Source organism: Cyprinodon variegatus, unplaced genomic scaffold, assembly GCF_000732505.1.
Source record: "Cyprinodon variegatus isolate N-32 unplaced genomic scaffold, C_variegatus-1.0 Scaffold1277, whole genome shotgun sequence".
NCBI lineage: Eukaryota > Metazoa > Chordata > Actinopteri > Cyprinodontiformes > Cyprinodontidae > Cyprinodon > Cyprinodon variegatus.
The window spans coordinates 65,613-92,149 of record NW_015151730.1 but is presented as its reverse complement, the minus strand read 5'-3'; the positions used below and the strand labels follow the sequence as shown (position 1 = coordinate 92,149).

At 37.4% G+C, this 26,537-nt stretch overlaps 6 protein-coding genes across 12 annotated transcripts in view; 3 read left to right on the top strand and 3 right to left on the bottom strand.

The window, feature by feature from the left end:
- Window positions 1-1,634: 1,634 nt before the first annotated feature.
- Window positions 1,635-5,619, top strand: LOC107102580 (translocator protein-like). 2 transcript variants are annotated; one of them, XM_015401946.1, is made up of 4 exons: window positions 1,635-1,892; window positions 2,968-3,059; window positions 4,604-4,742; window positions 4,847-5,619. In XM_015401946.1, the coding sequence occupies exons 2-4, from the start codon at window positions 2,971-2,973 to the stop codon at window positions 5,018-5,020; spliced, it is 402 nt and encodes a 133-aa protein (XP_015257432.1). In that variant the 5' UTR covers window positions 1,635-1,892; window positions 2,968-2,970; the 3' UTR covers window positions 5,021-5,619. The 2 variants fall into 2 exon arrangements, with proteins under 2 accessions (XP_015257432.1, XP_015257431.1); XM_015401945.1 differs by having other exon boundaries at window positions 2,968-3,143; window positions 4,847-5,613.
- A 2,500-nt stretch (window positions 5,620-8,119) lies between these two features.
- LOC107102590 (translocator protein-like) lies at window positions 8,120-11,811 on the top strand. Its single transcript, XM_015401961.1, has 4 exons — window positions 8,120-8,473; window positions 11,145-11,317; window positions 11,402-11,540; window positions 11,635-11,811. Exons 1-4 carry the CDS (start codon window positions 8,471-8,473, stop codon window positions 11,806-11,808), a joined length of 489 nt encoding a protein of 162 aa, XP_015257447.1. The 5' UTR covers window positions 8,120-8,470; the 3' UTR covers window positions 11,809-11,811.
- Window positions 11,812-13,152: 1,341 nt separating this feature from the next.
- LOC107102591 (ubiquinol-cytochrome-c reductase complex assembly factor 2) lies at window positions 13,153-16,031 on the bottom strand. Its single transcript, XM_015401962.1, has 4 exons — window positions 15,819-16,031; window positions 14,568-14,642; window positions 13,416-13,482; window positions 13,153-13,307 (listed from the first exon to the last, which is right to left on the bottom strand). The coding sequence occupies exons 1-4, from the start codon at window positions 15,954-15,956 to the stop codon at window positions 13,195-13,197; spliced, it is 393 nt and encodes a 130-aa protein (XP_015257448.1). The 5' UTR covers window positions 15,957-16,031; the 3' UTR covers window positions 13,153-13,194.
- Window positions 16,032-16,045: 14 nt separating this feature from the next.
- On the top strand, window positions 16,046-18,877 carry LOC107102589 (mitochondrial import receptor subunit TOM6 homolog). Of its 6 annotated transcripts, none has more exons than XR_001482134.1 (3): window positions 16,046-16,202; window positions 17,572-17,722; window positions 17,840-17,892. XR_001482134.1 is itself a non-coding variant. In XM_015401959.1 (3 exons), the coding sequence occupies exons 1-2, from the start codon at window positions 16,105-16,107 to the stop codon at window positions 17,666-17,668; spliced, it is 195 nt and encodes a 64-aa protein (XP_015257445.1). In that variant the 5' UTR covers window positions 16,046-16,104; the 3' UTR covers window positions 17,669-17,700; window positions 17,840-18,081. The 6 variants fall into 6 exon arrangements, 5 of the variants coding, with proteins under 5 accessions (XP_015257445.1, XP_015257446.1, XP_015257444.1 ...); XM_015401959.1 differs by having other exon boundaries at window positions 17,572-17,700; window positions 17,840-18,081; XM_015401960.1 differs by having other exon boundaries at window positions 17,572-17,697; window positions 17,840-18,058.
- Window positions 18,878-21,364: 2,487 nt separating this feature from the next.
- Window positions 21,365-24,224, bottom strand: sirt4 (sirtuin 4). Its single transcript, XM_015401951.1, has 4 exons — window positions 24,081-24,224; window positions 23,513-23,997; window positions 21,679-21,973; window positions 21,365-21,603 (listed from the first exon to the last, which is right to left on the bottom strand). The coding sequence occupies exons 2-4, from the start codon at window positions 23,995-23,997 to the stop codon at window positions 21,451-21,453; spliced, it is 933 nt and encodes a 310-aa protein (XP_015257437.1). The 5' UTR covers window positions 24,081-24,224; the 3' UTR covers window positions 21,365-21,450.
- A 1,575-nt stretch (window positions 24,225-25,799) lies between these two features.
- Window positions 25,800-26,537, bottom strand: part of LOC107102579 (serotransferrin-1-like) — a 10,454-nt gene continuing 9,716 nt past the window's right edge. The window contains exons 15-16 of the mRNA XM_015401943.1: window positions 26,113-26,299; window positions 25,800-26,008 (exon numbers count right to left, since the gene is read on the bottom strand). Of these exons, the coding sequence (XP_015257429.1) occupies window positions 25,965-26,008; window positions 26,113-26,299 (231 nt within the window). The 3' untranslated portion in view covers window positions 25,800-25,964. The remainder of the gene's footprint in view (window positions 26,009-26,112; window positions 26,300-26,537) is intronic.

Below are 26,537 nucleotides of genomic sequence, written 5' to 3'. Positions count from 1 at the left end.
AAAAAAGTACTCCAGAGTGTTGTTCAGCATGGGGGTGAGTAGAAAATGAAGGCTAATCATGTTTTGGGTGTACTATTCCTTTAAACATGGGCCTGTAGCCTTTCCTGTACAAGACCTGTCCATGTCTACACTGACAGCCCGGACAAAGAGCACAACAGAAAAGCAGCCAGCAGGCTCCCATTAGGATTTTGTTGATACTAATTATTCTTTATACCACAAAACTGGTATTTTCAGAACACCCCATCCCCAATGAGAAATAAAGTGACAGAATCATGCTATGGGGAAGCATAGGAACAAAGAAACTGATCAGTTAATATGATAGAGCTAAAGACAGAACAAGAACAAAACGAAAAAAGTTCCTTTAATTTTGTGGTTGTAAGGTAACAAAAAAGTTAAAAGGTTCAAGGAGTGAGAATACTTCTGTAAGGAGTAATATAAAAATCCCAACTTTAGGCCATAGAAAGGTACCAAATGTTCCTACACAAAGCATAGCGTATAATTCAAAAATGTTTCCTGATTTGGATAAAGATGAAAATAAAGTAATTACAGATGTTTCTGTTCTCTTTATGCCATATTTCATTGTTTAAAAGATAGAATAAAACATTTTGGAAACTAAGGTCTTTTCAAAATTGATTATTTTGAATTTCCAACCTTCCATCCATTGTTTGATCGTTAAAGTTTTGGATTTTTTTATGAGTTCTATTGAAAGATTTTAATAAAACCCATGGATAAGTAAACACCTTTTCATTTTGTTTAATAATACAGAAAGTGCTTCAAAACTGGGTTTACCCTGGAATTCAAACCAACGGAAAGCACTAAATGGCCCATCTTTTTCTTTAGATAGCACCCTGCACATTAAATAATCAGTTGTTTCTTTTCATAAACTCATCCAGATTGAACAAATCTGCCTGGCAAATGTGAATGCTTGTCCACAAAACCAAATGAGAATCCAACATTGGCATTATAGTGTATCTATTTTATGCCTATAAAAGGTGGTGAAAAAATACTACATTATAGAGCTAAATTACTGTCATAAGTTTGATCTTTTGTTGTTTTACATTATGGCATAAAATGTGCAGTCTTAAAGAAGAAAATGCAAATTGAATTTTGGTTTGTATTTGCTTGGGTACATTTTGAAAAATAAATCTCAAATGTCTTTTTCTTTTTCATTTTAATTAAGTAAAAGGATGAGCAATGTTAAAGAACAAAATAAAAATGCAAACAGGATTATTGATTACTAATTTAATTTATGAGTCAAACAATGCAGCCACATTCTTAAAATAAAAAAGCATTTCTGAAAATGCTTTTTCATTTGAAATATGGTAACGATTTTCTTCTATAATATTGCTCCCATATTCTTCAATTTCATTAGAAAAGGTTGTTAAATTCAGAGAAATCAAAGAACATGATCCAGATCAACTATTCTACGGCAATACGCAAACTGCAGGGGGTCTTTCAAAAAAAAGAAGAAAAAAAAGAGGAAAAAAAAGGGAAACCCCTACCGTTTCATTTCCACAGCATGTAATCACAGATTTGTACTGTGATTTTCAGGGTACCGTGAACGCAGCACACAACCTGCCTGGCTAGCAGGGAGGAGGGAACTATCTGAAAAGTTTTGTAATCTCAGCAAAAATCAAACAAAAAAAAAACTGGCTAAACAGGAAACAAAGGTATTATGGGTTGTTTGACCCATGGCCAGTTTACGCGTTACTCAATTTATCTATTAACCTTCAACTGGATTTTAGGCTTTCAGCCAATAGTTGATCAGAGCGCGTTGATGTAACCTTGTTTACATTCTTTAGAGACTGGGAGCGTCAGATATACCTTTAACGTCCAGAAGCCATACAGCTGAGAGAGAGGCCGCGTGTTGCTTTGTTACAAACAGGCTGACGGTAAGAAACTTTTTAGTTGATTTATGAGACAAATTATAGCAAAATGTTTTATTTGAATAATGTTTTCTAAAAAAATAAATCTTACTTTGATGATGATGGTGAATCTGATCACAGGGTAATTTCCATAGTCTGGCTTTATAATGTAGAATTATAAAAAATAAAAAATAATAAAAAAATAAAAAAAGCCATCAGATGTTAAAAAGTAGCAGTTCAGTGATTAACCTTGTTCATATTTATATTTTATGCAGCCTTTATTATATTGTCAGGTGTTATATTCCATTACACAAAAAGGAAAGATAACCCTAACCCTCTCAACTCTGCTTTTGCTTTATTATTATTATTATTATTATTATTATTATTATTATTATATGTAGTGATTATTGATATCAGCCAGATTTAAAGGTGTTTTCACACAGAAATTAGTAGTATAAAACTAAAACATCCATCACTGTCTATTCAGCAGCCATTGAATGGTAGGTGTGGTACTGAACTGTGGGTTGATGGGTTTGTCACTGGGCCACACATACACACACACACACACACACACAGAACAAACTATGCAAACTCCCTGCTCTCTTCCATACCTCCTACCACTTGTGTCTAGTAAACTAGCAGTCGGAAAAATGCAGCCACGCCAGCTGACCTCACCCGATGAACTTCGCTCATACAAATTCATTACGGTAGTAGGGCAGATAAATGAGAAAAACTAACCTGGAGAACATATGTATCTCCAAAACCATGAAAGATGAAAACACAACATGGCTTTATTGTCAGATTATTTTAATATGATTAATCTAAATAATCAAATTATTGTTCTATTGATTAGTTGTTTTTTTTGTTTTTTGTTTTTTTTAACTGGGCCAGATTAGTTTGGATTGCACTAATCTGCTTATTAACTAGATAATACCTTTGAAAACTAGTTGTGACATGCATCATATGTGAAACATCTAAATGGGACAAGAAAGTTAAAACAGAAGAGGTTTGTCTGGAGGTTACTACTTTTCACAGCGCTGTATAGTTACTGCATGAAGGCTTCGCTGGAGTCACTGATCACTTGAAACTTTTCTCGTTTCAGACCATGTCACTGCAAATGATTGGGTTTACAGCCCTTCCCCATGTGGGGGGGATACTCGGTGGGTTCATCAGGCGCAAGGAGGTCTATACCTGGTATGCAAACCTGAAGAAGCCCTCATGGTGCCCACCGAATGCAGTGTTCCCTGTGGTTTGGACTAGTCTGTACACAGGGATGGGGTAAGTTTTACACACAGTACTAGAGTCCAGGAGGGATGGCATCCCCCTTTTTAAAAAAATCTTAAAAATAAACCTTCTTAAATGACCATCCCCCCATCCAGTCCCCTGTGACATTTTATCTCTGAATGTGCAACATTTCTACTATATATTATTGGTAATGGCAATAATATTGCCCTTTCAACATTTGGCAGGTTGTGGGCGTACGATTAGGCTGAGGAAAATAAATAAAATCTAACAAGTGGCCTGTCATGACTATGAAGCTGATCCCAATGGGAAATTTTCCCTCTGCATTTGTCCCTAACTATGTAGGGGCAGTGATAACCTTGCCAGTCCAGGGACTGACTGACTGCAGTTCTACTGTAAGGTGCCTTGGTCAAGGTCAATGACCGGCGTACCTGACATGTAACAACCAAACCATGCATATTGCTTTAGGTTAATAGACTCTATTAGTTAGGCTGTGTGTGCTTCCAAAAAAAAAAATTATTCCACCATCCCCCTTCTTTTTTACAACTAGACTACTGGTTACACCTTATGGCTGCACTCCATTTTCAGAGGTGTCCTTTTGCACACAACTGAGGTAATGTTTAAAAAACTAGACTGAAAAACTACAGCACTAAATGATACCTTATCAGTTCTCAGTGAACCTGAATGATTTTATGAGCCCATTAACATCCTGGCGCAGAGGTTATTTTTAACTTTTTAGGTAGGAGCAAAAAATACAAGGCCGTAAATGGCCTTATGGAAGAAAAAAAAACGTACTATTTATAGCTATATTTCAACTCCTAATGTATTTAAAATATGTTTACATCTTTAATCATGCATCCCCAATGCACTAAAAACAGATAGATTCTAAAATATATGCAGCTGCAAAATTTTAGTCAGTGGATCTTCAAACCCACTTAAGTTAACTGATGTTTAGTTTGAATGCATGACTGATAAAGAATGACAAACTTTATATACTTAGAACTTTTCCTTAGTGTGGTAACATATCTAAATATATGAAACAACATTTATCATTATTATTTATATATTTATTTTCGAGACATGTATCTTAGGCAGATATAAATACTACACTATTATTCTAGATGAAAAGAAATAAAAGATTATTTAAACAAAGCCAATAGATTTAACCATTTTTTATCTTTATTAATATTTTTTTTATTTTGCTTTTCAACAGTAATTAACAGTAACACCAAAAATATTATATTGGAGCACTTTTCACTTGACAGATATCAGGGATTTTAGTGTTAATAAAGTTAATAATTGTACAGTGAGACTGTTTGCAGGGACAGCTGTGCACGCTTTCCGTGTGTGCTCTGGGAAATGCACCATTTTTAAGGAATAAAAAGCCTTTCTTTCTTGCACTCATTCTTATTCATAGAAAGAAAATGCTTATAAGAAAGGCAGGATTAAGGGTTAATAATCAGGAATAATAGATTCATGTTTCTTTTTTCATACAGGTATGGTTCTTACCTGATCTGGAAAGAGCTTGGAGGTTTTACTGAGGATGCTGTGGCTCCAATGGGACTTTATGGGCTGCAGCTAGCTCTGAACTGGGCATCGGTTCCTCTTTTTTTCAGTGCACACAGTCAAAAATGGGTATGTTTAAAACATAAATGTCGATTTGAGTTATTTTTAAATATCAGATTTGAATTTCATAATTCTGGATTGTCTAATATTAGCCTTTTCTCTTATTATTTTAGGGTTTTCTTGAGATTGTGCTTCTGGATGGGGCAATTGGAGCTACCATGCTGTCTTGGTATCCCATTAATCGCACCGCCTCTCTGCTCTTAGCACCATATCTTGCTTGGATGTGTTACACCACTGCCATCCGTTACTGCATATGGAGAGACAACCCTGATGAAAAAGAAGAGTAGGGGACAACTCAGGAATTTGTTTTCAGTCATTTCTATAGGATGTTTAAAAACATAGAAGATGAAACCGGCAACACGTCTGTTGCCTGATGGACAACTACTATGCTCACTCTTTTTAGGTACATTAGGATCACAGATGCATAGGAAGAACAGATAAACTCCACATAGAAAGTTCCCAGCAGGGCTTTAACTCATGATCATTATTGCTGTGAGTTTAGACCCCAAGCAATTAGACATAAATCATGTAGAAATTAGACCAGCTTTATTTTGATACATTTTTAAGCTGATTAGCAATGATAACAAGAAGATCCACAATAACTGGGTGATGGAAAACTTATATCTAATAAGCTGACTGAATGATAATTGGAAATGCAGGCTTTTCTGTGCAAGTAGCGTGTATTTGATTCTCCAAGTTATCAGAATATCTCTTGCATTAATGTAACCTTAAAGTGAGACTTAATTTGACTTCACCAATGATTTTGTATGGGTTTTATCTGTAAAAATCTTCAAGAGGTAATGTATAAATTGTTGCTAACTAGAACATGTTAAAGCTTTTCAAAAATAAAAATATTCCCTCTGATTATGACAATATTGTGCTATTTTAGATTAGCCACAGTGAATCTATAGAAACTGTAATACTTCAACAAAGGACCTTTCCTAGACGCTTTTACTTGCAGATTCAGTTTTCTTTTTTAAGTTTGCAGTTCCTGCTGGAGGTAGAAACTATTGTTTTAAGTAAGAAAAAGGAAAAAGAATCATTTCACTTTATGGTAATGGTTGAAGTCATCCAGGAGTTTCCAACCACTTCCACAGTGCCAGAGATTGGCAACCCCAAAAAATACACATTATTTTTGAAAATGTAGAGTGAAATTTCTATTATTTTACTACACATTTTATGATGTAATGGTAATGTAATTAGTTAATGATCAATTAACGTTACTCTTTATTATTTATTAGGATATCTCTTTATTTCATGGGCCATTGATATTGTCATTTGTCCCTTTTGGTACACCTCAGGAGTCACATGTTGATTTTGAAAATCCTCTTGCTACACTCTGTTAGGCGTCTCATGCCCTCCACTTTGGGAACCGCTAATCTAGGAGAGCTTAAACAGAAGATAAAAGCAAAAGAACCTGACTTCTTTTGGTTTAAAACCTTCTGCTCTCTTGTGGAGAGAGATGAACGATTAAAAATCCTTCACAAATTAAGAGAAGGCCTGCTGTCTTGTTATTACACTTTAGATTATAACACCATGTTGCATGAGGATGCCCTAGTGAAACTACACATGATTATAAAATAACTTACTGATAGATCTTGCATAAATATTTATTAAGTCATCTTGAGTCATTAATTTCTCATGTTTGTAATTCACATTCTTATTGCATATGACAGGAAGCACAATTCATTGAAAATTATTCTTTAGGGTTAATGTAGGCAAAAAAGGAGAAAGCATTTCAGCTGGGAGCCATCATCAGCACACTTAAAGAGAATAGGGCTTATAGGTGAAAGGTGCCTTGCAAAAGTTTTCACACCCTTTATAGCTTTGTTGTGTTACAACTACAACCTGATTGGATTTTTTTTTTTGTAATAACAATACAGGGTGACAGTGACGTTGGATGTAGGAGTTTGCCCTGAAATCGAAGGATTGATGGTTCAAGCCCTGACTCCGACTTTCATTGTCGTTGTGTCTTTGGGCAAGACACTTCACCTGCATTGTCTACTGATGGTGGTCAGAGGGCCTGGTGGCGCCAGTGTACGGCAGCCCCGCTTCTGTCAGTGAGCCCCAGGGCAGCTGTGGCTACAATGTAGCTTGCCACCATCAGTGTGTGAGTGTGAGCGTGAATGGGTGAATAAATGTAGTGTAAAGCGCTTTGGTGAAGTCTCCTGACTTGAATAAAAGCGCTATATAAGTACATGCCACATGCCAATAAACAAATCACAAGGTAGTATAAAAATGTTAATCAAACAGAAAATGATGCTTTATTCTCCATTTAATGTTCAAACTAAAGACTGAAAAGCAGGGTGTGAATTTTTTCTAAATAACCATGTCCTATAGTTGCAATTAGACCATTTCAAAGGTTGGTGCTAAAGGATAATCTGAAATTTCAAAAATATTTGATCAATATTCAAACTGTTGTCACACATACAATGGGCAATTTATTTTCCATAGAGACATTTTTTTTTATTTAAGGAGGCAGAATTTTTCTTATTTTATTTTCTAAATACATAGTTTTTATGCATATTATACTCGTTTACACTTTCACTTATTCCAACTAAGTCATTTTGAATAATTTTTTTGTATTTCTTCTCTTCTCAACCGTTTTTCCCTAACTTGTTGCTTTATCACTTGAACACCCCTAATGTGACGACAGCTGATTACCGTATTTAATGGATTATAGAGTACCAGCCATAAAATCCATAACAAAGAAGGAAAATGCATATATAAGTGGCATTGGAATATAAGTCGCATTGTTGGGGGAAATTCCTTTGATAAATTTTTAAATAAAAATAGAATAGAGGCCAGAACAGGCTAATTACTAACATTACACGACACATAAAAACGAACTGAGAACGTGCCTGGTATGTTAACATAATAAAAGAATACTTATTCAGATAACTCTAGCATACATAACATGCCAGCAAGTTTACCAAACCACCCGTATGACTTCAAATTACTGAATTTAATCTCCATCCCAGGTGTCACGTTTAAACAACTCTGCTAACTCCAAACTTTCTTTCGGCTGCATGATTACCGTTTTTGCTGAATATTTTTATAATCTACAGAATATGGTTTTCTTTTTGGTGACATTTTTTTGAAGTTGTTTTTATATGTTAACCCAAATGTTGAAATTATCAACACAGGATACGCTTACTCTCGGGGTTTAGTGTGGAAAAAAATAACATGTGGAATGATATAATAATGTGTTAATAATTTCACACTTAAGTCGCACCCCTGGCCAAACTATGAAAAAAAAAAAAAAAAAAACAAAAAAAAAAACTGCGATCTATAGTCTGGTAACTACGGTATTTGCTTCCAACGTTAGTCTCTTATAGTCCAGTCGCGGTTAGAAACGAAATCATTAGTATAGGAAGGTAACCATCTTGGCTCATTGGACTGGAGCGCTGACAGGGAAAAATAGAAGCAATGTGCTGAACAGGAAATTGTGACATTACTTTCTGTAATATTAAACCTTTAAACTCAGTTAGAGTAAAAAACATTTTCGCGGCTCTTGACCGTAAGTTGGTTTATATCCTCGCGACCAGCAGTTGGTCACAGCAACGTCACGTCCTTGGCTGATGATCCAGGGAGGGACAGAGGAGTGACCGCTGCGATAAGGCTGCCCTGCCCCTAAAAGCAGCCATATCTCCGGACTATCGGCATGCCAGAGTCTGCCTGCTGCTCTTCTTTTCTTCGTTAATTCTCCAAACATAAGAAAACATCCCTGCTGAGACATGGTAAGTCCTCTCAATACTACAACAACCAAAAACTCATGAATAGAGCAGCGACATGATGCAGAGTTTAACCTCTCGAGAAGCCTTAAGTAAGCCTTAAGCCTTAGTTATACTGAAACTTTGATTAATTGTTTTACAAAAGTTTTATCGTAAAAAAAAACGCGCATGAGCCTAATGCTAGCTTTCAGTTTAGCTCCACTGTGCTCTCATGCTACCTGCTAAATCTTACTATAACTCCATAATATCTGCACGTTTGCTTTCATAGTACAAGTTGTTTTACGCTATAAATGTATATATCCGTCATTTTCTTAAATGACGGATATATACAAATTCGTTGTAGTTGCCAACAAGCCAAAAAACAAAAGTTCCCAGTTAAAATCTAATACCAGAAGCTGACCCCAAAGGTCGTGTTTAATGATAAAATACTTCCTGGTGGATCCACATAGTTATCAGCTCAAAGTCTAGGCCTGTGGCTTTTTAATCTAATAAAAGCAAAACACAAGGGTTTAAATCGGAGGTCTTCAACAGGGGGTCCATTGAGGTACTGTATGGGGGTCGCAAAATTTTTGGTTGATTAGACTTTTTTTCATATTCCCTCTGCAATTTTTTCCACTAATTGAAATGTGTTTGAATACACATGAACATTAATTCAACACACTGTAGTAAACAGATAAATGGAGGCAGAAGATGTATTCCAGTGTATGTATTTCACACAGGAGCTCTTTCAAGCTGGGCACCATTTCATTCACAACACCTGTCCCATCAACCAGGAATCAGAATCAGAAATACTTTAATAAATTCAGGGTGAAATTACTTTTGTTACATCGCTCCTTATGTAGTAGTGACTATAGGACCAGTTTGATATCACACTATTTTCTACAACATGAGTTTGGGGGTCCTTGGCCTGGAAAACATTGAAGACCCCTACTTTAAATAAAGTACATTTTAACTAGAGGTAGGTAGATTAATAGCTATGCCTGTTACAAGTTGAAGCTGGAACAAACTGATCAGCATATAGAAACTCTCAGATTAACACATTACAAGTAGGGTTGGGTAAAAAAAAAAAATTGATTTTGAATCGATTCCTTTACATTTTTGCAAAATCAATGTTTAGGGAATGAGATCGATTCATTTTATAGTGACCCGCGTGACGTTCACATTCAAATAAGCAGGAAGGATGCACTCAAGATTACTTCAAGCCAGACAGCTGCAAATATAGCCAATAGGTCGACTGAAGACATTAACAAATGGGGGGGCTGAACAGCAAACACCCTGTAGTTGTTACAGACAACGCTGCACATATGGTTTGTGCAGTGAAGATAATGCAGCTCATGAATGTCTGCTGTGTCACGTTTGCTTGCTCGAGTGAGGCTTCACTTTTTCCCTTTTCACAAAGAAGTTTGCACTTTTGAGACAGTTTTGGTTACATCTCATGTTTTAATTGTCTGATTTACAAGTTTGCACTTTGTGTTTAATGTGACAGGAAAAAAACAAAATACATGAGTATTTTGAAACACATTTGAACCACTTTCATTATTGTAAAAACAGATCGAATCGAAATTAATTGATTTAGAACTGTATTAATCAAAATCGAATCGATTCAGGAACCTAGGCGAAAATACCCAGCCCTAATTACAAGCAGTACTGCCAAAGATCGAAAAATAAAAGCTGTATATTTGAGAGAAAAAAAATAGTAAACTATACTGCTACACTTTTCTATAGCACAGCTAAAACATTAGTTAAATAAAGTGCTTAATGCAGCAAAAGTTATACATACTGGTTAAACATTTTAATAAAAAAAGTTTATCAACAATATTCAGATGCTTTTAGTCAATATTATATTATATTTGCACATTATAAGCTATCTTGTTTTAGGTTTTAGCATTATAATTCTTCAGTTCTATCTAAATCTGTATGAAAAAAAATGTTTCTATCTCAAGTTGATTAAGCCTATAGTGTCCTATAAATATGTATAAAACACACAATCAAGATCATATTCATTCCTTAATAAGATTTGATGGTGAATTCAGTGAAGCTGATTTTAGGCCATATATTGACAACAAAGGATGTTCCAATCCAATTTTAATATCAGCCCAAAAAAATATATTTTTGAAAATGTCAGCCTGCAGTTATAAGCATACAGATAAAACCATTAATCTCTTCTTTTTTTTTTTTTTTTTTTTAGTTTTTGTGACCCATTTGTCAATTTTTTTTTCTCATACCTAATGTTGCTGACTAGTGTCCTGAGTAATATCACTCTATCAACCCTTTTCTGGCATTCTAGACTAAATTAATAACAAAAGTATGATTTGTACCGATATTGTATCAATATCAGTATGAGTCACTACTCAAAGCTGCAATATCGGTAAATCCATATGATTTCTGCTGACTTGCAGTGAACCATTTTCAATCATTCATAATTGCATAACATTTGTTTGAATCACCAAATTATATCTAGTGACACGGCTTGTCTTCTATATGTTCAAAATGCATCTTCCTATGCTATTAATGATCGCTTAGAAATCAGCCGTGCTATGAAGATGGAAAATAAATATTACATTGTTTCCTGTCTCTGGACAAATGATAACGTTTGTGTACATTTCTGAATGATGTGTTACTAGCTGCAACTTTAGCCAAGGGTAAACTGTTTTAACACAACTTGCTCTTATCTCAGAGCTGGCTGCCTATGATTGGGATGACGGCCTTGCCGCACGTCGGAGGGCTCTACGGTGGCTTTATTACACGTAAAGAGGTGAAAACCTGGTATAAGACTCTGAACAAACCCTCATGGCGTCCACCAAACAAAGCGTTTCCTGTGGTGTGGACGTGCCTGTACACAGGAATGGGGTAAGTGTTGGAGCAGATGAATCCCTCTGTCTCTGAGAGCTACCTTCATCAACAAGGAGTTGTTTTTTTTTTTTTTATATGCAGGTATGGCTCCTACCTGATCTGGAAAGAGCTCGGCGGATTCACTGAGGATGCACTGGTTCCACTGGGACTTTATGGGCTACAGCTCGCTCTGAACTGGGCCTGGACTCCAATTTTCTTTGGTGCACACAAGCTGAAATGGGCAAGTTTTACTAATAAATAAATAAATACAGATGCTGATCCGTGTTTGAAATCCCAACACAGTCATTGAAATGGCCTCCTTTTGTGTAACTCAGGCTATGGTGGAGATCGTCTTTCTGACGGGGACGGTCGGAGCCACCATGGTGTCTTGGTATCCCATCAACCGCACCGCCTCCCTGCTCCTGGCACCCTATCTGTCCTGGCTGTGCCTCGCCACAGCCCTCAACTACCGCATATGGAAAGATAACCCAGAGGAGAAGGAAGAATAGGAAGAAAAAAAAACACTGCAGTCTGTTTATTCCGTCACTAAATCTAATTAATCACTTTCAAATTTCTTTGCCGAGATAACGGATCCGTTTCACAGATAATCATTCTAAGTTTATGATACAGCTTTTTTTTCAGTGGCTGATTGGATAATTGTTTTAAGGACCTCTCTGTATGTTAAAGGTTGGTAAAGTAAAAGTTATGAAGAAGATTTTTCTGGTTATCCTGCTTTGCATTATGCTTTGGGAAGAGTTATTTATCTTTGAAGGCACCCCCTAAAAATATGCATGGTTCCTGTCAAACTAATAAACCCAGCAAAGACTGTTATAATGAAACATGTCTGTGTTCCATTGTATAGACAGACCTTAAATATCCTTACATTCTGTGTGTACAATGTGTTTAAAGGGACTATATAATGCAAAATAAAGTGAACAAAGCCAGCTTTTACCAGCTAATCTGTTCAGGGCAGTAACCTCTCTTTCTAAGATCTTTTTGAAGTCTTAAACCCCTTTTTGGCCTCAGGTGGTCCCAGACTTTGTTGGGTGTAATAGGCAACTCTGCTTTAAAGCTGTGTTTTTCTTCTGGGATGAAAGATGAGGACAATTTCATCATTTAATACCTACATGGTTCTAAAAGCAATCGTATTTTCATGAATCAGTCACTTTGAAAGACTTGAAGCATGATATAGGAACCAGAATGTTGAATACGGAGCAAGCAGTCTCTCTTGAGGTGTATCTCTGTGTTTCCTTTGCTAAATGCTAGTGCCATGTGTTGCTTTTCTTAACATAAATGGGTGTGACTTTATTGAATGTTTGTTTCTCTATTTGTACATAAAAAAATTAAACAAAAATATTGGAATGAAGCCTTCAGCAAAACGTTTGTACAGCCTTGAGTAAAAATGCCAGTCTCAACATTAAATATTTTACATAATGCAATTTGTTTTTTTCTTAAGCAGATGACCAATCAGCTTCTAACTGGCTGACTTGAGCTATGAAGTAATCAGTCTCTCTAATCTACCCAGCTTTCAAAATTCCATAGAGATAATTGATTATGTGTGATAAGGAATCAACTGTACCTCAGGATTTTTTCTTTTCCCCCTCATTTTATTTTTTCCCCTTCTATCCAACCTTGTCATGCCTCTTGGACCCCTCCTTTATTCCTCCGCTCTGCTGGTGTCCCTCCTCACTTTTTAGCCAAAGGTAATTGTTGTCCTTCCTTCCTGTTTCTAATTCTGATGGGGTACGACCCGTCTTGCCACTAAAACCTGTTTTTGTGATAGTTTCCTCATGTTCCTCCTTTAGCATATTTTACCATCAACACCTAAAGATTTGACTCCAATGACACCAATGCACAAAGAAAACAATTTATTTCTACACAAAAAGGAACAGTTTTTATTTTTCTGGATTTTTTTCAGAACCATCTTCAGGTGACTTTGAGGAGAATTTCTCCATTATGGACTTCCATAAACCCTTCTTTTCCTCATCCATGCTCTGTTGCATACTGCCTGTAAAACAACAATAAAATTAGGCGTAAAGATGCGTCACCTCTAGTGTTGTTGTGGCAAAGCCGCTTAAGAACAAGGAAAACTGCTTTCTATAACTGAAGAGCATACCTGAGAGTAGCACCCGACACTCCTCCACTGTTACGCCTGTAAAACTTGTGTCTCTGACTCGAGGAAACTAAAACACAGACATGCGTGCATAGAAAAGAAGTTAAAATCTGCCACTACACTTATTCATTTTCTAATATTCACAATAAAAGACATTCGGGTTACAAATATGACCAATTTACACTCCAGTTAATCTACTCTCTGCCATAAAGTATACAACCTGTGTACCTTTATACACTTTGTTGGTTATAATAGTAACACTACTGTGAAGCTTCTTTACAAATTAACCTAGTTTAACCTTTACCAGATATATAACATGTTTTACTGTCATCCTCACAAAGGTCAAAGTTTTCAAAATCTGTGCCACGTTTTTTCCATTTTCTGATGATTTAAACAAAGAACGCTAAAAAATATTCACACCATGGCAAATTGTTTCAGTTCTCTGCTTTAAATTTGTCCAAAACTTTATCTCTAAACTGTTTGCTGTAAGCCTGAGCTATAATGATAGCGTTTGCTCTCTTACACACAAGTAAGTCCTTTACAAAACAACAGGGTTTATATTTTAAAGTATAGTGGAGGATTTTCACAATTTTTTGGAAAAACCCGCCCTCTCTACTTTAAAAAAAAAAAGCACATGCACAACCCTGTTCCCGCTCCTGAGAGGGAACGCCTTTAAACGCATGTGAGATTGTGCATGAGACCATTTCTCCACGTGCACACTGAAAGTTTCCAAAAGAAGATTTGCATTTTTTCCACTACGTCAGACTCGCCACCGGTAAGTGAAAATGGGGACGAGCACGTAAGACGTCCTTACGTAAACATATCACCAGAATGATTGACAATTAGGAGAACCACTTATCTTGATGATCCACCCAGAAAAAGAACATCCTCCACTATACCTTTAAGATTATACTGCACTGGATTTGATTTTGGATTAGATAAATTAGATAACACTTGAACATTAGTAAGTGCTAGCCTGTGACGAAAAGAGTCAATAATATTCTCTAGATTGAATAGAATTGTGGAGAAAGTTCATGAAGCAAAAATACTTCTGCCAGAAAATGTTGAGCTAAAGATCTGGACTAGCAACTAAACTGTGATAAATCATAACAGAAAGCAGGTCCATCAGAACATCAGCTGTAGATGCATAATTACCCGCTGTCTGTATACGTTCCCATTGATGCGCGCCAAACTTTCATACATCTGGTCACATTTCTCTGGATCTGCAATCTGGAAAAATATAATTATAGGTAAACAGGATGTGTTATTTACCTGTCAGGGAAAAAGAACCACAGGGTTATTCTATAGGACAATTGGTAGTGAGTTGTTTCCAGTTTTGATATTAGACGGTTAAAGATCAAATTTGTTAAATGCACCCGATTTAAGGAACAACCAATCCCACAATCGACTTTTTTCACTAATAAAACTATATATGGATGTCTTGTAGTGCTGTCTTCATGTCCCAGGCATTGTTTTGCCAATTTCCAGCATGTCTGTTTAGCCTCTTTCCGACTGAAAATAGCGTGTTAACCCAGGTTAAGGCTATTAACGCGTTATGTTAATCGATCCACTATCAACATTTGTCTCCCTTCCCACTGGCAAAAAAGCCAACCCCTAGCTGGCAAGCTGCATGGTCTCTGTCCCAACCCAGCTGTGTGTCTGGTGACGCCATCACGCTGGGTTAGCGTTGATGTCACCGGTGCAAAAGAAATCAGGAAAGTAAACAATGGAAAGCAACATGTAAGGAAGCCAGGGTGTAAACCATAGTGCAGCAGCACACTAGAGCAGAAGCAACGTTCGATCCAGAGCCCGGTCTTGGATTAATGGCAAACAACAGTGCAAAATTTATTTTATTCATTTCTGTTTGTAAATGTAAACACTCGACACTGCTCTGCCATGCAGCGTCGCTAAATGAACGCTATTTAGAAGACCACTTAAGGAGATTATCAACTTTTTTTCTGGGTTTGGAAGGTTAAGATGTGTGATGATAGAAGGGTGGATGGCATTACACAGAACATTTTTAACACGGTAGAAAAAAACATTCTAACAATAAGCTTTTTTATTTTTTATCTGTATCTGACCTGCTGATAACAAAAGTTGTTCAATAAACATGGTACATCTCTTGAATTAAAGGTTAAAAACTACTACACATACTGTTAAATTTGTTCAGATAAAAGCCTCAAGGTCTGTATGGAAATGGAAAAACTATTAAAAGTCTTAAGATATTTTCTCTATCTTATACATTTTCTGACTATTTAGATAAACAGGCGGGTTTAAGTCATTCTGCAGTCAGGTTTTCAGCAGCACTGACAGAAGCATCCCATTTACTAATGTGAAAAACAAGGTCATCTTTTGCTAGCTCATCTTCTTAGCTTAAGTCTTGAAGCCGCGCGCGTGACCTCATACCTGCGTGTTTTCACCCTCGCGGAACGCAGACGCCACTCTCTGCCGTAGAAACGTCCCCAGATCCCGTCCTTTCTTGGTCTCGTCCCTTGGCCATTCCTCACAGAGCTTCAGGAACCGACGGTACCTAGTGGCGGACATATTCGCTCATGTAATATTTACGCGAGCGGGTGCTTGAGATTTTTAATCCTTTCGGGCATCCTTATTTGTGTTACATCGAAACTCGTCCCCTGTTCTCAAACACGCAGACGCGTTGGTTCCTTCTAGCTTCTGTCCTTCTGTCGACACGATGAGCGGACCAAACGTGAAAAAGGGCTCTTCATACCGGGTGACTGAGTGGATCAGCGCCACGTATCGGTTTGCGACGGACAGACAAGACTTTAGAAGGTTAGTAGGAGTAAAATACATTTTTTGTGTTATTTTTGTGTGCTGACTTTAGCCGCGCCGCTAGCTGTAGCTCACGCTTCCGAGTTTGTCCTTGTGCTGTTGCTAATGCTAATGCTAATCAGAGTGTAAATCCACAGTTAAATCATTTCGCACACCAGGTGATTTCCTAAGTGTAATTAATCACACGAGAGGCTAACATTTTTAATGTTTGTTTATAAAATTACCATTTCATTAATTTGTATTTGGAAATTCCACTTAGAATGCATTAACTAATAAATGAATGTTTTCAATGTTGAGGCAATTCAAACAAGGTTAGTCTAAAAAAATATCACACATTGCATCAAAACTAGCCAAAAAATGACTACATATGTTTATGTTTCTTTTATTACTCCCATTACCGCTGAAATATTATCTTGAATGCAACAGCTATAACATGTCCTGTCCTCTGAAAACCTGTTCGCACAAACAGATTAATTTCTCCTAAAGCAGATGAGTTTAATAACTCAAAGATTTGTTCAGAAAATACCCCTTACCTCTTATACCAAGCACCTAACAGTGTTTAAAATCTCTATCAACTAAAATGCATTTCCATGTGGGGTTTAGTTTAGTTTCCTGTTAAGTAGAAGTGTCTCTACATGCACACTGTATATTTGTGTAAACCCTGAATGTGGTCTGATATATTTGTTTAATTTGTCAAGCTTTTTTTTATTTAAAATTTCTTCTCATCACTTCACTGTATCATTTAAATAGAGGAAGAAAAAAGCAAATCAGCCCAAAAAATCAGCAGCACATATCAATGATCGCTTAGACGGATGTCAAAACAATTAGAACTGGCTTTAAAAACAACCTATTATGGAAGAGGATTAGGGCCACTGAAAAAAAAAAAAAAAAGTTAACTGATTTTAAAATTTTATTTCATTTTAATATGGGGAAAAAGTCAGAATTCTGAGGAAAAAAAGTCAGAATTCAGCCTTTTTTTCTCAGAATTCAGACTTTAATCTCATAACTCTTACCTTTAATCTCAGAATTCTGACCTTTTTCCCGTATTTAATTAAAATAGAATGTAAAAATCGGTTAACTTTTTAAAAATGTTTTCATTGGCCCTAACCCTATCTCTTAACACAGACAATCGAGGTGTAGGTGAATCAGAATAAGTGATCTCTTCACTGTTGCACTGGTTAGCGTGTGGGATGAATTAGACCAAGTTGACATGGGATGGTTATGTTGGATTAAGTCTGCAGTAAAGGATCTGCATAGTCATTAACTAGTGTTAAAAAGGCTCTAAATGGCTGTTACCCTTAAGGTAACGATTCTGGATAAACAGCATCTGTGTCTTGTTTATTTATTCCTGTTTTTGTTTTCATTTCAGGAACCTTTTGGTTAACTTGGGTTTGTTTGCTGCTGGAGTTTGGGTCGCTAGAAATCTCTCAGATTTCGACTTGATGTCTCCTCAGCCGGTGACTTAACCGTAGCTGCAGGTCCCGACCAAAAACAGGTGGTGAGAGAGCTTTCTGTATCAGGTGAAAGTTTACATGGTTTATGAGATGTTGATTAAAAACCCAGAAATTGGTTTAGAAGCAGTGTCCTGGTTTAAAATAAAATGTTTGGGACTAAAGTTATCTTTCTGCTCTTTATAGGAGCCTAGGACCAACAAAGAAGAAACAAGGGACATGATGAAATACTAGGAAAACAAAACGTCTTTGTTTACATGACATTTTTCACCTATGTATGACCTGTAAAGTGTCATCTCTATTCTTATTTTCTTTGAGTCATAGATTGATTTTGCCACACACTCTCCCATAGAGGACTTTGTTATAAACATTGAAATTATTATTATGTAGCCATGTCTATTCAGGAAGGCTTCCTCTCTGCAGCTCATAACTCTCTGCGTTCTGGTAGAAAGCGTCTCTCTGTTGCTCAGAGTTTGGAGCTCGCTGCTCAGGTCTCGGCTGTGGATATGGGGCTGAAGCCTGCCCTCCTGTACGACAGTAACGCCGCCTGTGCTGAGCAGCTCCAGCGGTATCTGAGCTGCCTTCAGTCTCTCCAGCTCGTATCTGAATCCCTCCTCACGCTGGATGTAAACGGAAATGGCCTCATTGTCAATGCCGGCGCTCTGAGGTTGAATTTAGAGCAGATGATCCGCGATGGCGGCCCGCCTGTCGTAGATGTCTCCACCACCTTGGAGAAGCCTGCTATCTCTGATAAACAGAGGAGGCAGCTGAACGGCATGATGGAAGATGTTTTGCTACTTTTGGAGAAGTTTCAGCTATCTGAGGCCAATAAACCATTTTATGTCGGGGAGAAATTTGAGGACTGGAACCTGTGCTCCTTGTTTGGTATTTTACTGGGTTACCCAGTCACTTACTGGTTTGACCAGAACAAGAGCTTCGAGAACTGTCTGTCTATGACGCCCCTGTTGGTGATCAAAGCGTCCGCATCATGGCAGATGGACGGGGTGGCTCACAGATTCTGTCTGTATTCGTTCAGCGTTCCTGCTGCTCTGCAGGGGGAGGCTCAGTCTGAGCTGGAGAACTGGAGGTTGAGTCTGCAGAGGAGATTTGAGCAGCAGCACATCATGAAAGATCTCAGTATCAATCAGTCCACACTCACTCTTCCCTCCATCTGTTTGTAATTCAACAAAAAGCTTCTGTTTAAAATAAAATGCTCTGGAATATGATCTTTGTATTTTTTTCCCTTCAGGTAAATTTGAGCTAATCATGTGGTGTGCTTTTAACAGAAACTAATTCTCAAACCTAGAAATATTCTTACGGAAACTCCACTGACTATATACTATACTATATGACTATAAATGCCCTGAATTTTGTCTGACAAGCAGTAATATCAGCTCTACATAATGAAAACAAAACCTGGTATTAAATCCATCCTAATGATCAAAAGGTTGTTAAATGTAAATCTTATCTGGAGGCGCCTCAATCCTGGCTCCTCTCTTACTGTTGTCTACAATTAATTTAAGGGAGAAAATGCCACCCAGATTAAAATATATTAGTCATTTTATTCCAAGAGTTCAAACATTTAACTTCAGATTTGTTTTGACCAAAATTTCTAACAAAAGATGTAAATCTCAGCTTTTGTCTCCTAAAATATGAATTTTGACGTGCCTAGAAACCAGAATATAAATTATTAAAGTATGTCTGATCTGATAACTTACAGTTGTGCTTGAAAGTTTGCATACCCTCCCATTGAAAAAAAGGATAAATTCACACCAGTAATTAAACTAAACTGGAAGAGTAATAAATCAAAATGTAATGTTAGTTTATTTGAATAAAATACTGATTTAGAATGTGTTAATTCTAAAAAAACAAACAAAACACAAACAAAAAAACTGTCCTATACAAATGAAAGTACGGTACTTTGCTCATGAACAGTGAATCAACAGGTGCAGAAGACATTCAAGCATACTTTTCTTTAAATATATATTTAATATTTGTTTTATTTTATGCTGTCCTGTTAAAAAACATGGGTTATTTTAACAGTAAAAAGACTAGATTAATAAAACCAACGGATCAAATTAAAATGCCTTTATTGATATAACAGGTATGGAGGAATTAGATCTGCTGTCCTGCTGTATGCATGTTTGGTAACGAGTTATCAAGGTTAGGAAGCCTTCCTAGCACCACCATTATCCTCGGCTCTCTCTGACTCAGGTCAGGGGTCTAACTAATCAAATATTTAAAATCTAAATAATTAAAGTTCAAATCTAACATCAGTAATTAGGGCTTTTTTGTTTCTCTAAGGTTAAAACATGAGAGAAACCTGTTTCTCTTTGCCCATCATCAAAATAGGAAAAAACACAAGTGCTATTTTTAAGCAGTAAATTATGTTTTATTTAAATTTGTTCAAATGTTAAGGTTTTCAATCACTCCAAGGAAACACCAGGCTACATAATATACATATAACACTAAAATAAACCGCCTTAAATGGAGCTGTACAGCCGGGTTTAAAAAAAATTAAATATTTCATTGCATTTTGTGAATAAGTGTTGATATTTCTGCAACAGCTTCCTCTTCTAATAAAATACTTTACATTTTATTTCATTACAAAGCAGCATCTATAGGAAACGACAGACACATATCCAACAGTTTGAGCTGGGATCCTGGGCCGTTTTGGAAAGTGGGATTAAAATATTCTGGATAGAGAGCAGTTATCCTGAGTAGACATATTTGTGATATACAGGACCTTTGACTTTATAACAGGTGATATCAGTCAGGCCCAAACTAAACACTAACACTCTGCATGTTCCTGCGGAGGGTCTGAAACATTAAGGACGTCCCAAACCACATAGTGGGTAGGGCGAGTGGACCAGTCAGACCTTAAATAACGAGCCTGGAATTTGGCAATGGGTGTAACGGCAATGGAGGCGGGAAAATGTGCATTCAGACACAAGTTCTGCTGGTTTGCTGCATCTTTGTACGTCCTTGATTCTTAAAGGCAAGGCTGTCTGTGAAATATTTTTATTTGACAGGATAAAATCATTTTTATATAAACCAGGGCAACAGAGCTACAGCCGTGCACATGGTGCGTCACTGTGTTGCCATAGCAACACCTGCGTTCCTTTTCCATTGAGAAGAGGCCTTCCCTTTCTCGCTTATAAGCCCCCTTCAATCAAGGCGCCCTCTACAGCTGAGAGTGTGACGTCATCACTTGTAGTAATGGGGTAGAGCATACGGGCGGCTAAGTGGCAGCTCGGAGTTAAGGATAGAAGATCTGATCAATGGAACAAAGAAAATGTGACCCACCATGGCAATGGGAGTAAACAGATAGCCTCAACTGCCCATTTTTCCATGGTGGAACTTAAAACATCAACAACACCATATGGATATTACCAAAAGATATTAGACAAAAAAGGAGATCTGTTCCTGCTTAATGCAGGTTAAACAACCAGCGTTTTGTACGACGCACTCAGAGTAACTTCAACAAATCCTGCTATCATCCAGAGTTGGTTCATGGAGTAACTGTTGGCATTAACCTGACTCAGGATATGGGCTATTTAGCTTTCTGAACCCAAAAATCAATATGCAGGGATTTACCACAGAAGATATTCTGAATTCTCCCACTTTCTGAAACAGGTCCCAGATGTTTCACTCTGAAACTGCTTTTCTGCAGCACTATGTAAAGTCGGTAAAACAGATTTTCCCCTTTTGCAGCACCTCACTCTGATGGTCATTCACCAACATCTGATGCGGCTTCAGTCATCACAGCACAGATAACTCTGATGCCATCCCCAACATCAGAGTGGCTGGATCACTGACATCACTTCCCCACAACGGCCTCTCACTTTCAGCTCCGCCAGGTGATCTGCTCTGGTGGGGCCGATGTTCAGGATGGCGATCGGCATCTTCCGCTCACTTGCTGCCAGCATAAACCTGTATCCTGAATACACCTGCAGAGGAACAGAGGAACGCTTTTAAATCCCAGGCTGATGCCAAACACAGTTCAGTTAGAAGCTAGTCAATACCTGCAGCGACGACCCTACGACCAGGACTGCATCCGCCTCTGCCAGTCTTTCGTGCACAAACTGCACAGTCGCTCTGTTCACCGTGTCTCCAAAAAATGTAACGTCTGGCTTCAGAATCCCGCCACACTGCTGACAGGAGGGGACCCTGAAGTTCAGGACCTGCTCGTCTTCTAAGAAGACATCACCGTCTGGAGCCGCAGCTCCTGCCTGAGCGCTCCAGTCTGGGTTTATAGACACAAACCGCCTCTGTAGGTCCTCCCTTAAGGTGATGGCTCCACAGCCCAGACATGTTACCCTGGGGACACACAAAACATGACAACACCATAAAATATTCTGTGAAATTATCTCTTTAAATGCACTACACTCTACAATGTGAGACAATTTTTAAATCAGTAAAAGACAAATCTTAGAAAATCCAAATTAATGGCATCCTTTTTATGACTGACAGACCTACAGTTACTCCACCCAAACGCTTTCATTAGGTTTTTGTATTTTCCAAAAATGAGCTCAAACATATATTTATTGAATGCTTTCCTATTGTTGAGAACCCAAGAGAACTATAACACACTGATATTCATATTTATAGATAGTTACAGAGATGCCTTTTAGTGCATTACATATATGGGGCCCAAAAACATGAATGTATAAAAAAATAAAGAATAACAGCCGATTCTGATGCCAAAATCGATACATTATGCATCCATAGAAGTACATTATCAATTCCATCCAGAAAAATATGGTAATGCTTCATTTTAAATATAGCATAGCAGATTTTGTTTCTTGTAAACTTTCTGGTAAACTTGGAGATATATCTTATTGCATATCCCAGTAAATCTGTTTCACCTTTAAATCTGCAGCTCTTCCTAATTCTCTCTGTGCTCTGTTTAAAAAGATTTATGAACCTCTTTATTAATATAATGACGCCAGAAACAAAATTTCAAGATATGTAGAAGCTCTGCAGTCCGATTCTATCTGTACAACAAAAAAAAATGTTAATTTTAACCTGTAACAGGGGATCACGGTCCTCTGAGAAGCCAAGTTTTTTTTTTAACTAATAGAGAAGAACAAACTGTATTCTCACACTTCTTGCATTATAATACCAACTTGTATAAACTTAAAATCTGTTGCCATTTTTAGCTGAAAAAGCTCCGTATGTCAAACAAACAGATTTTTCAGTGGTATGAGCTCTAATTTTTTTTTTTATCCAACCCAACTTTTACTTAAACAGTGAACCAGCTGCAGGTTAATATTCACTGAGTGCTGCCGTGTGTCTCTCCTCCAACCACCTAGCTACTCTTTAGAGCAGGGGCCTTCAACGTTTTCCAGGCAAAGGGCCCCCAAACTGATGGTGAGATGGAGCAGGGACCCCTAATCATATATAGTATGAAATTGTGTTATATCAAACAGGTCATATAGTCAGTCTATTTTTCAGTCCCTGGGATTATGAAAGTATTTCTGATTCTGATTCCTGGTTGATGGGACAGGTGTTGTGAATGAAACGGTGCCCAGCTTGAAAGAGCTCCTGTGTGTCACTGAATGTGTCCATTGATGACTGAAAGACATCTTTTGCCTAAATGTATCTGTTTACTACAGTGTGTTGAATACATTTTCATTTGTATTTAAAAACATTTCAATTAGTGGAAAAAGTGCAGAGGGAATATTTAAAAAAAAGTATAATCAACAAAAACTCTGGCGACCCCCATGCAGTACCTCCACGGACCCCTAGGGGTCGCGGACCCCCGTTGAAGACCTCTGCTCTAAGCAGTGAAATGCGACCGCAGATCAGATGTCTCTACGGGACAGCTCCGATGATGTCAGACCGAGATGCGCTCACCTATGGGCGCAGCCGTGGAGCTCCGTGAGGCGCCTCTGTCCCGCCTTGGAGTGGAGAGCGTCCACATTCTGGGTGAGCAGCCAGTGCAGCTTCCCCCTCTCCTCCCAGCTCCGCAGAGCTCGGTGGGCCCCGTTAGGCTGATGGGAGGAGAACTGCGGCCATCCGACGAAGTTTCTGGCCCAGTATCTCTGGCGGGACTTGGCGCTGCGGGTAAACTCTGCGTGCTGCATGGGTCTGCGGTCGGTGCGGGCGTACAAGCCGACTCCCTCCGAGCGGTAATCAGGGATGCCCGACTCCGTAGAAAGACCTGCTCCGGTAACAACAAACAACCGTCTGGACCGGGAGACGAAGTCCTGCAGCAGCTCCAGAGAGCGGGCATCCGCGGTGCTGCAAGCGGGGACAAAATCCAACTTCCCCGCAGGCACAGAGGAGGCTGTCCGAGCAGGAGCGGCGAAAGGAGGCAGGAGGTGCAGAAGCAGCCGCATCTGAACAGGAGTTCATTAAACACGTTAATAACAACACAGGTTAACCAAGTGATACACAAATAACACACAATAACTAATGTTACCTTATCAATTATATATATATTAAAAAAAAAGAAAGTTTACTGCTGTAACCGTCACGACAAAGAGTTTGCAGTTTTGTTAGATAACATGTCAGCAGAAGCAGCTGATATAAGGTGGAAGCTGAAACCGGATGTACACATTTCAATGTAACACCAAACAACCGCGCAGAGTCTGGGAGTTGTAGTTTTTTCTTTAGTTAAGCAATAAATGCGGAGAGTTAAAAAATGAATAAATAAAGATTATTTAACCTGTTATTTTTTCGTTAACATCTCAAGTATGAAGGATCAGGAAAGTCACAAAAAAAACTTTTCAAATTTAACATTTAAACGACACAATTAGAAATCCAATTTTTAAGCATTCCCGAGCTGCACATTTTTAAGTTGTATTGAAAGAGTTATTGTAAATTGTATGTATTAACTCATTACTAAATACTGCTTGAGTGTGGGGAGGGTAGGTATCCTTCAGGTCCACCTTAGTGTGTCCAGCTGGATTGGTGTTTTTGAGATGTAATTGGCTTATTGTTTCATATTTGTCAAAAAAGTTGTTGAATTCTCTGTTTTAAGATTTTTAGATTGCAGAGATGAAAACTTGACTATCACTGAGACATTGCTGATAATCAAGTTAGACTTTAAACTTTAAAACTCAGTATTTGACTGTGATGAATCCACAAAATAAATAAATAAACACATAATGAAATAGGTCATTTAAAAGTTGCAAAAAGAACAAAATTCATACAGGATTTTTATAATATAGTTAAGAGGCACATGGAAAAGTGTAGAGGAAACTAAAATGTATTTATAAGTATGTGGAAAAATCTTTCTCTTTATGTCAAATTGTCATATCATGACATTTTATGTGTGAAACCAGTTGCATTGGTTCCTTTAATTGAATTTTAAAGTATTCTTCCATATCAAATATATTCAGGCTCTTCTATCTACTCTGATCCTCTGTTCTATCCTATGAGTTTCAGTTGATTTCAAGTCAATTGCTATGTGCTTTGTAATCTATCCTTCAGATTCATATAAAGATTTGTGATTAATGATGCAATTAATAATTAGAAAGCCTTATATAGTTGGTGTGCGCAGAAGCCATGACAATGTGTTACTTTCTTCTTTTTTTTTATTTCAAACAACTGCTAATTTTTAGTCTTCAGGTCTTCCATGGCTCTCAGAGGACTTTATGTGATTATTCTTTTAATTTCACTAAATAAATCACATGATGCATGCTATGGCTGGTTTGCGGTATTTCTACTTCTAGATAGTTTTTTAGAGAGCTCTTAGCTCCATCATATCATGAGATGTTTGTGGTGTAATACCTTCACACTCAAAACCTAACTCTATTTATTGATGGTGCTTTACTAAGAGCAACAGATTTGTTGGTTTTCTAGGCCTATTTGCACCTTTTCTTTTTAATACTCTTTATTTTTTAACATATCTTTGTGTTATTGCCCTTTACTCCAAATAATTATTCTTTTTTATATATTTCATTGTGTTCCTTCATGTTTTTCCAAAAACATCCTGAAAATGTATCTTACCTAGAAATGTATTTCCTGGGAAAATATTATGACATGTTCAAAACTTATTTTTCATGTCGTATCATTGGAAAATACCCACCTATAAGAAATTAATTATCTTTTTTTAGTCACACATAAAAACCCTGCACAATCATTTCAACAGCCCCATAGTTTGTTTTGCTGTAAACGCTTGCTTTTAGGCTTTAAATGTTTATTAAATATTAATTTCCATTTTCAAAAACACAAAGATGTATAACTTTGACTTAGTAAATATTCCATTATGACAGAAGAAGTGATGGACTTTTTTGCTGCAGTCATTTCACAACTGTGAGGTGAAATGGAAAACACGCTGCCATTTTATTCATTTCCTCCATCAGAAAATGCTGCAGACATCCTGGTTACAAAACTCCAATATATCTGTTGTAGGGGGAAAAAGATGCAAAAGTTGTTGTTATTATGGAGGGAAAGAAAAAAAATCAAGTTTTCAAATCGTTAAAATCTGCGTGTCCAGGTGCTCCTACCGGATTGTGTGCATTTAAAGACAGCCTCTACGTGACTGTAAAACTCCTCTCCCAGGATGGAGCGGTAATCCATGTGACTCGTGTGAACAAAACACTGTGTTGCATCTTTAAATAGCAGATCACTCTCCCCATATTGATGAGATTCAAAGAGATTGAACTCTGTGCTTAGGGTGTTGGCCAAAGTTTCCTGCCATTAGAGAAAAATCACCTTAGACTTTTAAACATCAAACATATGAGACAGATCAGTAAAAAATAATGCATAAATGTAGAGTGATAGGAAGATGTAAAATCCATCAACTCTTTCATTGTCTAAACCTGCTTATTACTGCAGGGCCGCTAGAGTTTTTGACTTTCTCCAGTGTTGACTGGAAAAGACACAGGACAGAACACTTAGCATGCAAATACACACGTAAAGGCAATTTAGA

What these genes read in the sequence shown, in the direction of transcription:
- LOC107102580 (XM_015401945.1), top strand. Translation starts at nt 2,971, where the DNA reads ATGTCACTGCAAATGATTGGGTTTACAGCCCTTCCCCATGTGGGGGGG. An exon ending in AGTCTGTACACAGGGATGGG is followed by an intron (nt 3,144 to 4,603) that starts GTAAGTTTTACA and finishes TTTTTCATACAG; the next exon opens with GTATGGTTCTTACCTGATCT. An exon ending in GTGCACACAGTCAAAAATGG is followed by an intron (nt 4,743 to 4,846) that starts GTATGTTTAAAA and finishes TTATTATTTTAG; the next exon opens with GGTTTTCTTGAGATTGTGCT.
- LOC107102590 (XM_015401961.1), top strand. An exon ending in TGCCTGTACACAGGAATGGG is followed by an intron (nt 11,318 to 11,401) that starts GTAAGTGTTGGA and finishes TTTTATATGCAG; the next exon opens with GTATGGCTCCTACCTGATCT. An exon ending in GTGCACACAAGCTGAAATGG is followed by an intron (nt 11,541 to 11,634) that starts GCAAGTTTTACT and finishes TGTGTAACTCAG; the next exon opens with GCTATGGTGGAGATCGTCTT.
- LOC107102591 (XM_015401962.1), bottom strand. Translation starts at nt 15,956, where the DNA reads ATGTCCGCCACTAGGTACCGTCGGTTCCTGAAGCTCTGTGAGGAATGG. An exon ending in GCGAGGGTGAAAACACGCAG is followed by an intron (nt 14,643 to 15,818) that starts GTATGAGGTCAC and finishes ATATTTTTCCAG; the next exon opens with ATTGCAGATCCAGAGAAATG. An exon ending in GGAACGTATACAGACAGCGG is followed by an intron (nt 13,483 to 14,567) that starts GTAATTATGCAT and finishes TCTGTGTTTTAG; the next exon opens with TTTCCTCGAGTCAGAGACAC.
- LOC107102589 (XM_015401958.1), top strand. Translation starts at nt 18,046, where the DNA reads ATGTCTATTCAGGAAGGCTTCCTCTCTGCAGCTCATAACTCTCTGCGT.
- sirt4 (XM_015401951.1), bottom strand. Translation starts at nt 23,997, where the DNA reads ATGCGGCTGCTTCTGCACCTCCTGCCTCCTTTCGCCGCTCCTGCTCGG. An exon ending in CTCCACGGCTGCGCCCATAG is followed by an intron (nt 21,974 to 23,512) that starts GTGAGCGCATCT and finishes GTGTGTCCCCAG; the next exon opens with GGTAACATGTCTGGGCTGTG. An exon ending in TCGTAGGGTCGTCGCTGCAG is followed by an intron (nt 21,604 to 21,678) that starts GTATTGACTAGC and finishes GTTCCTCTGCAG; the next exon opens with GTGTATTCAGGATACAGGTT.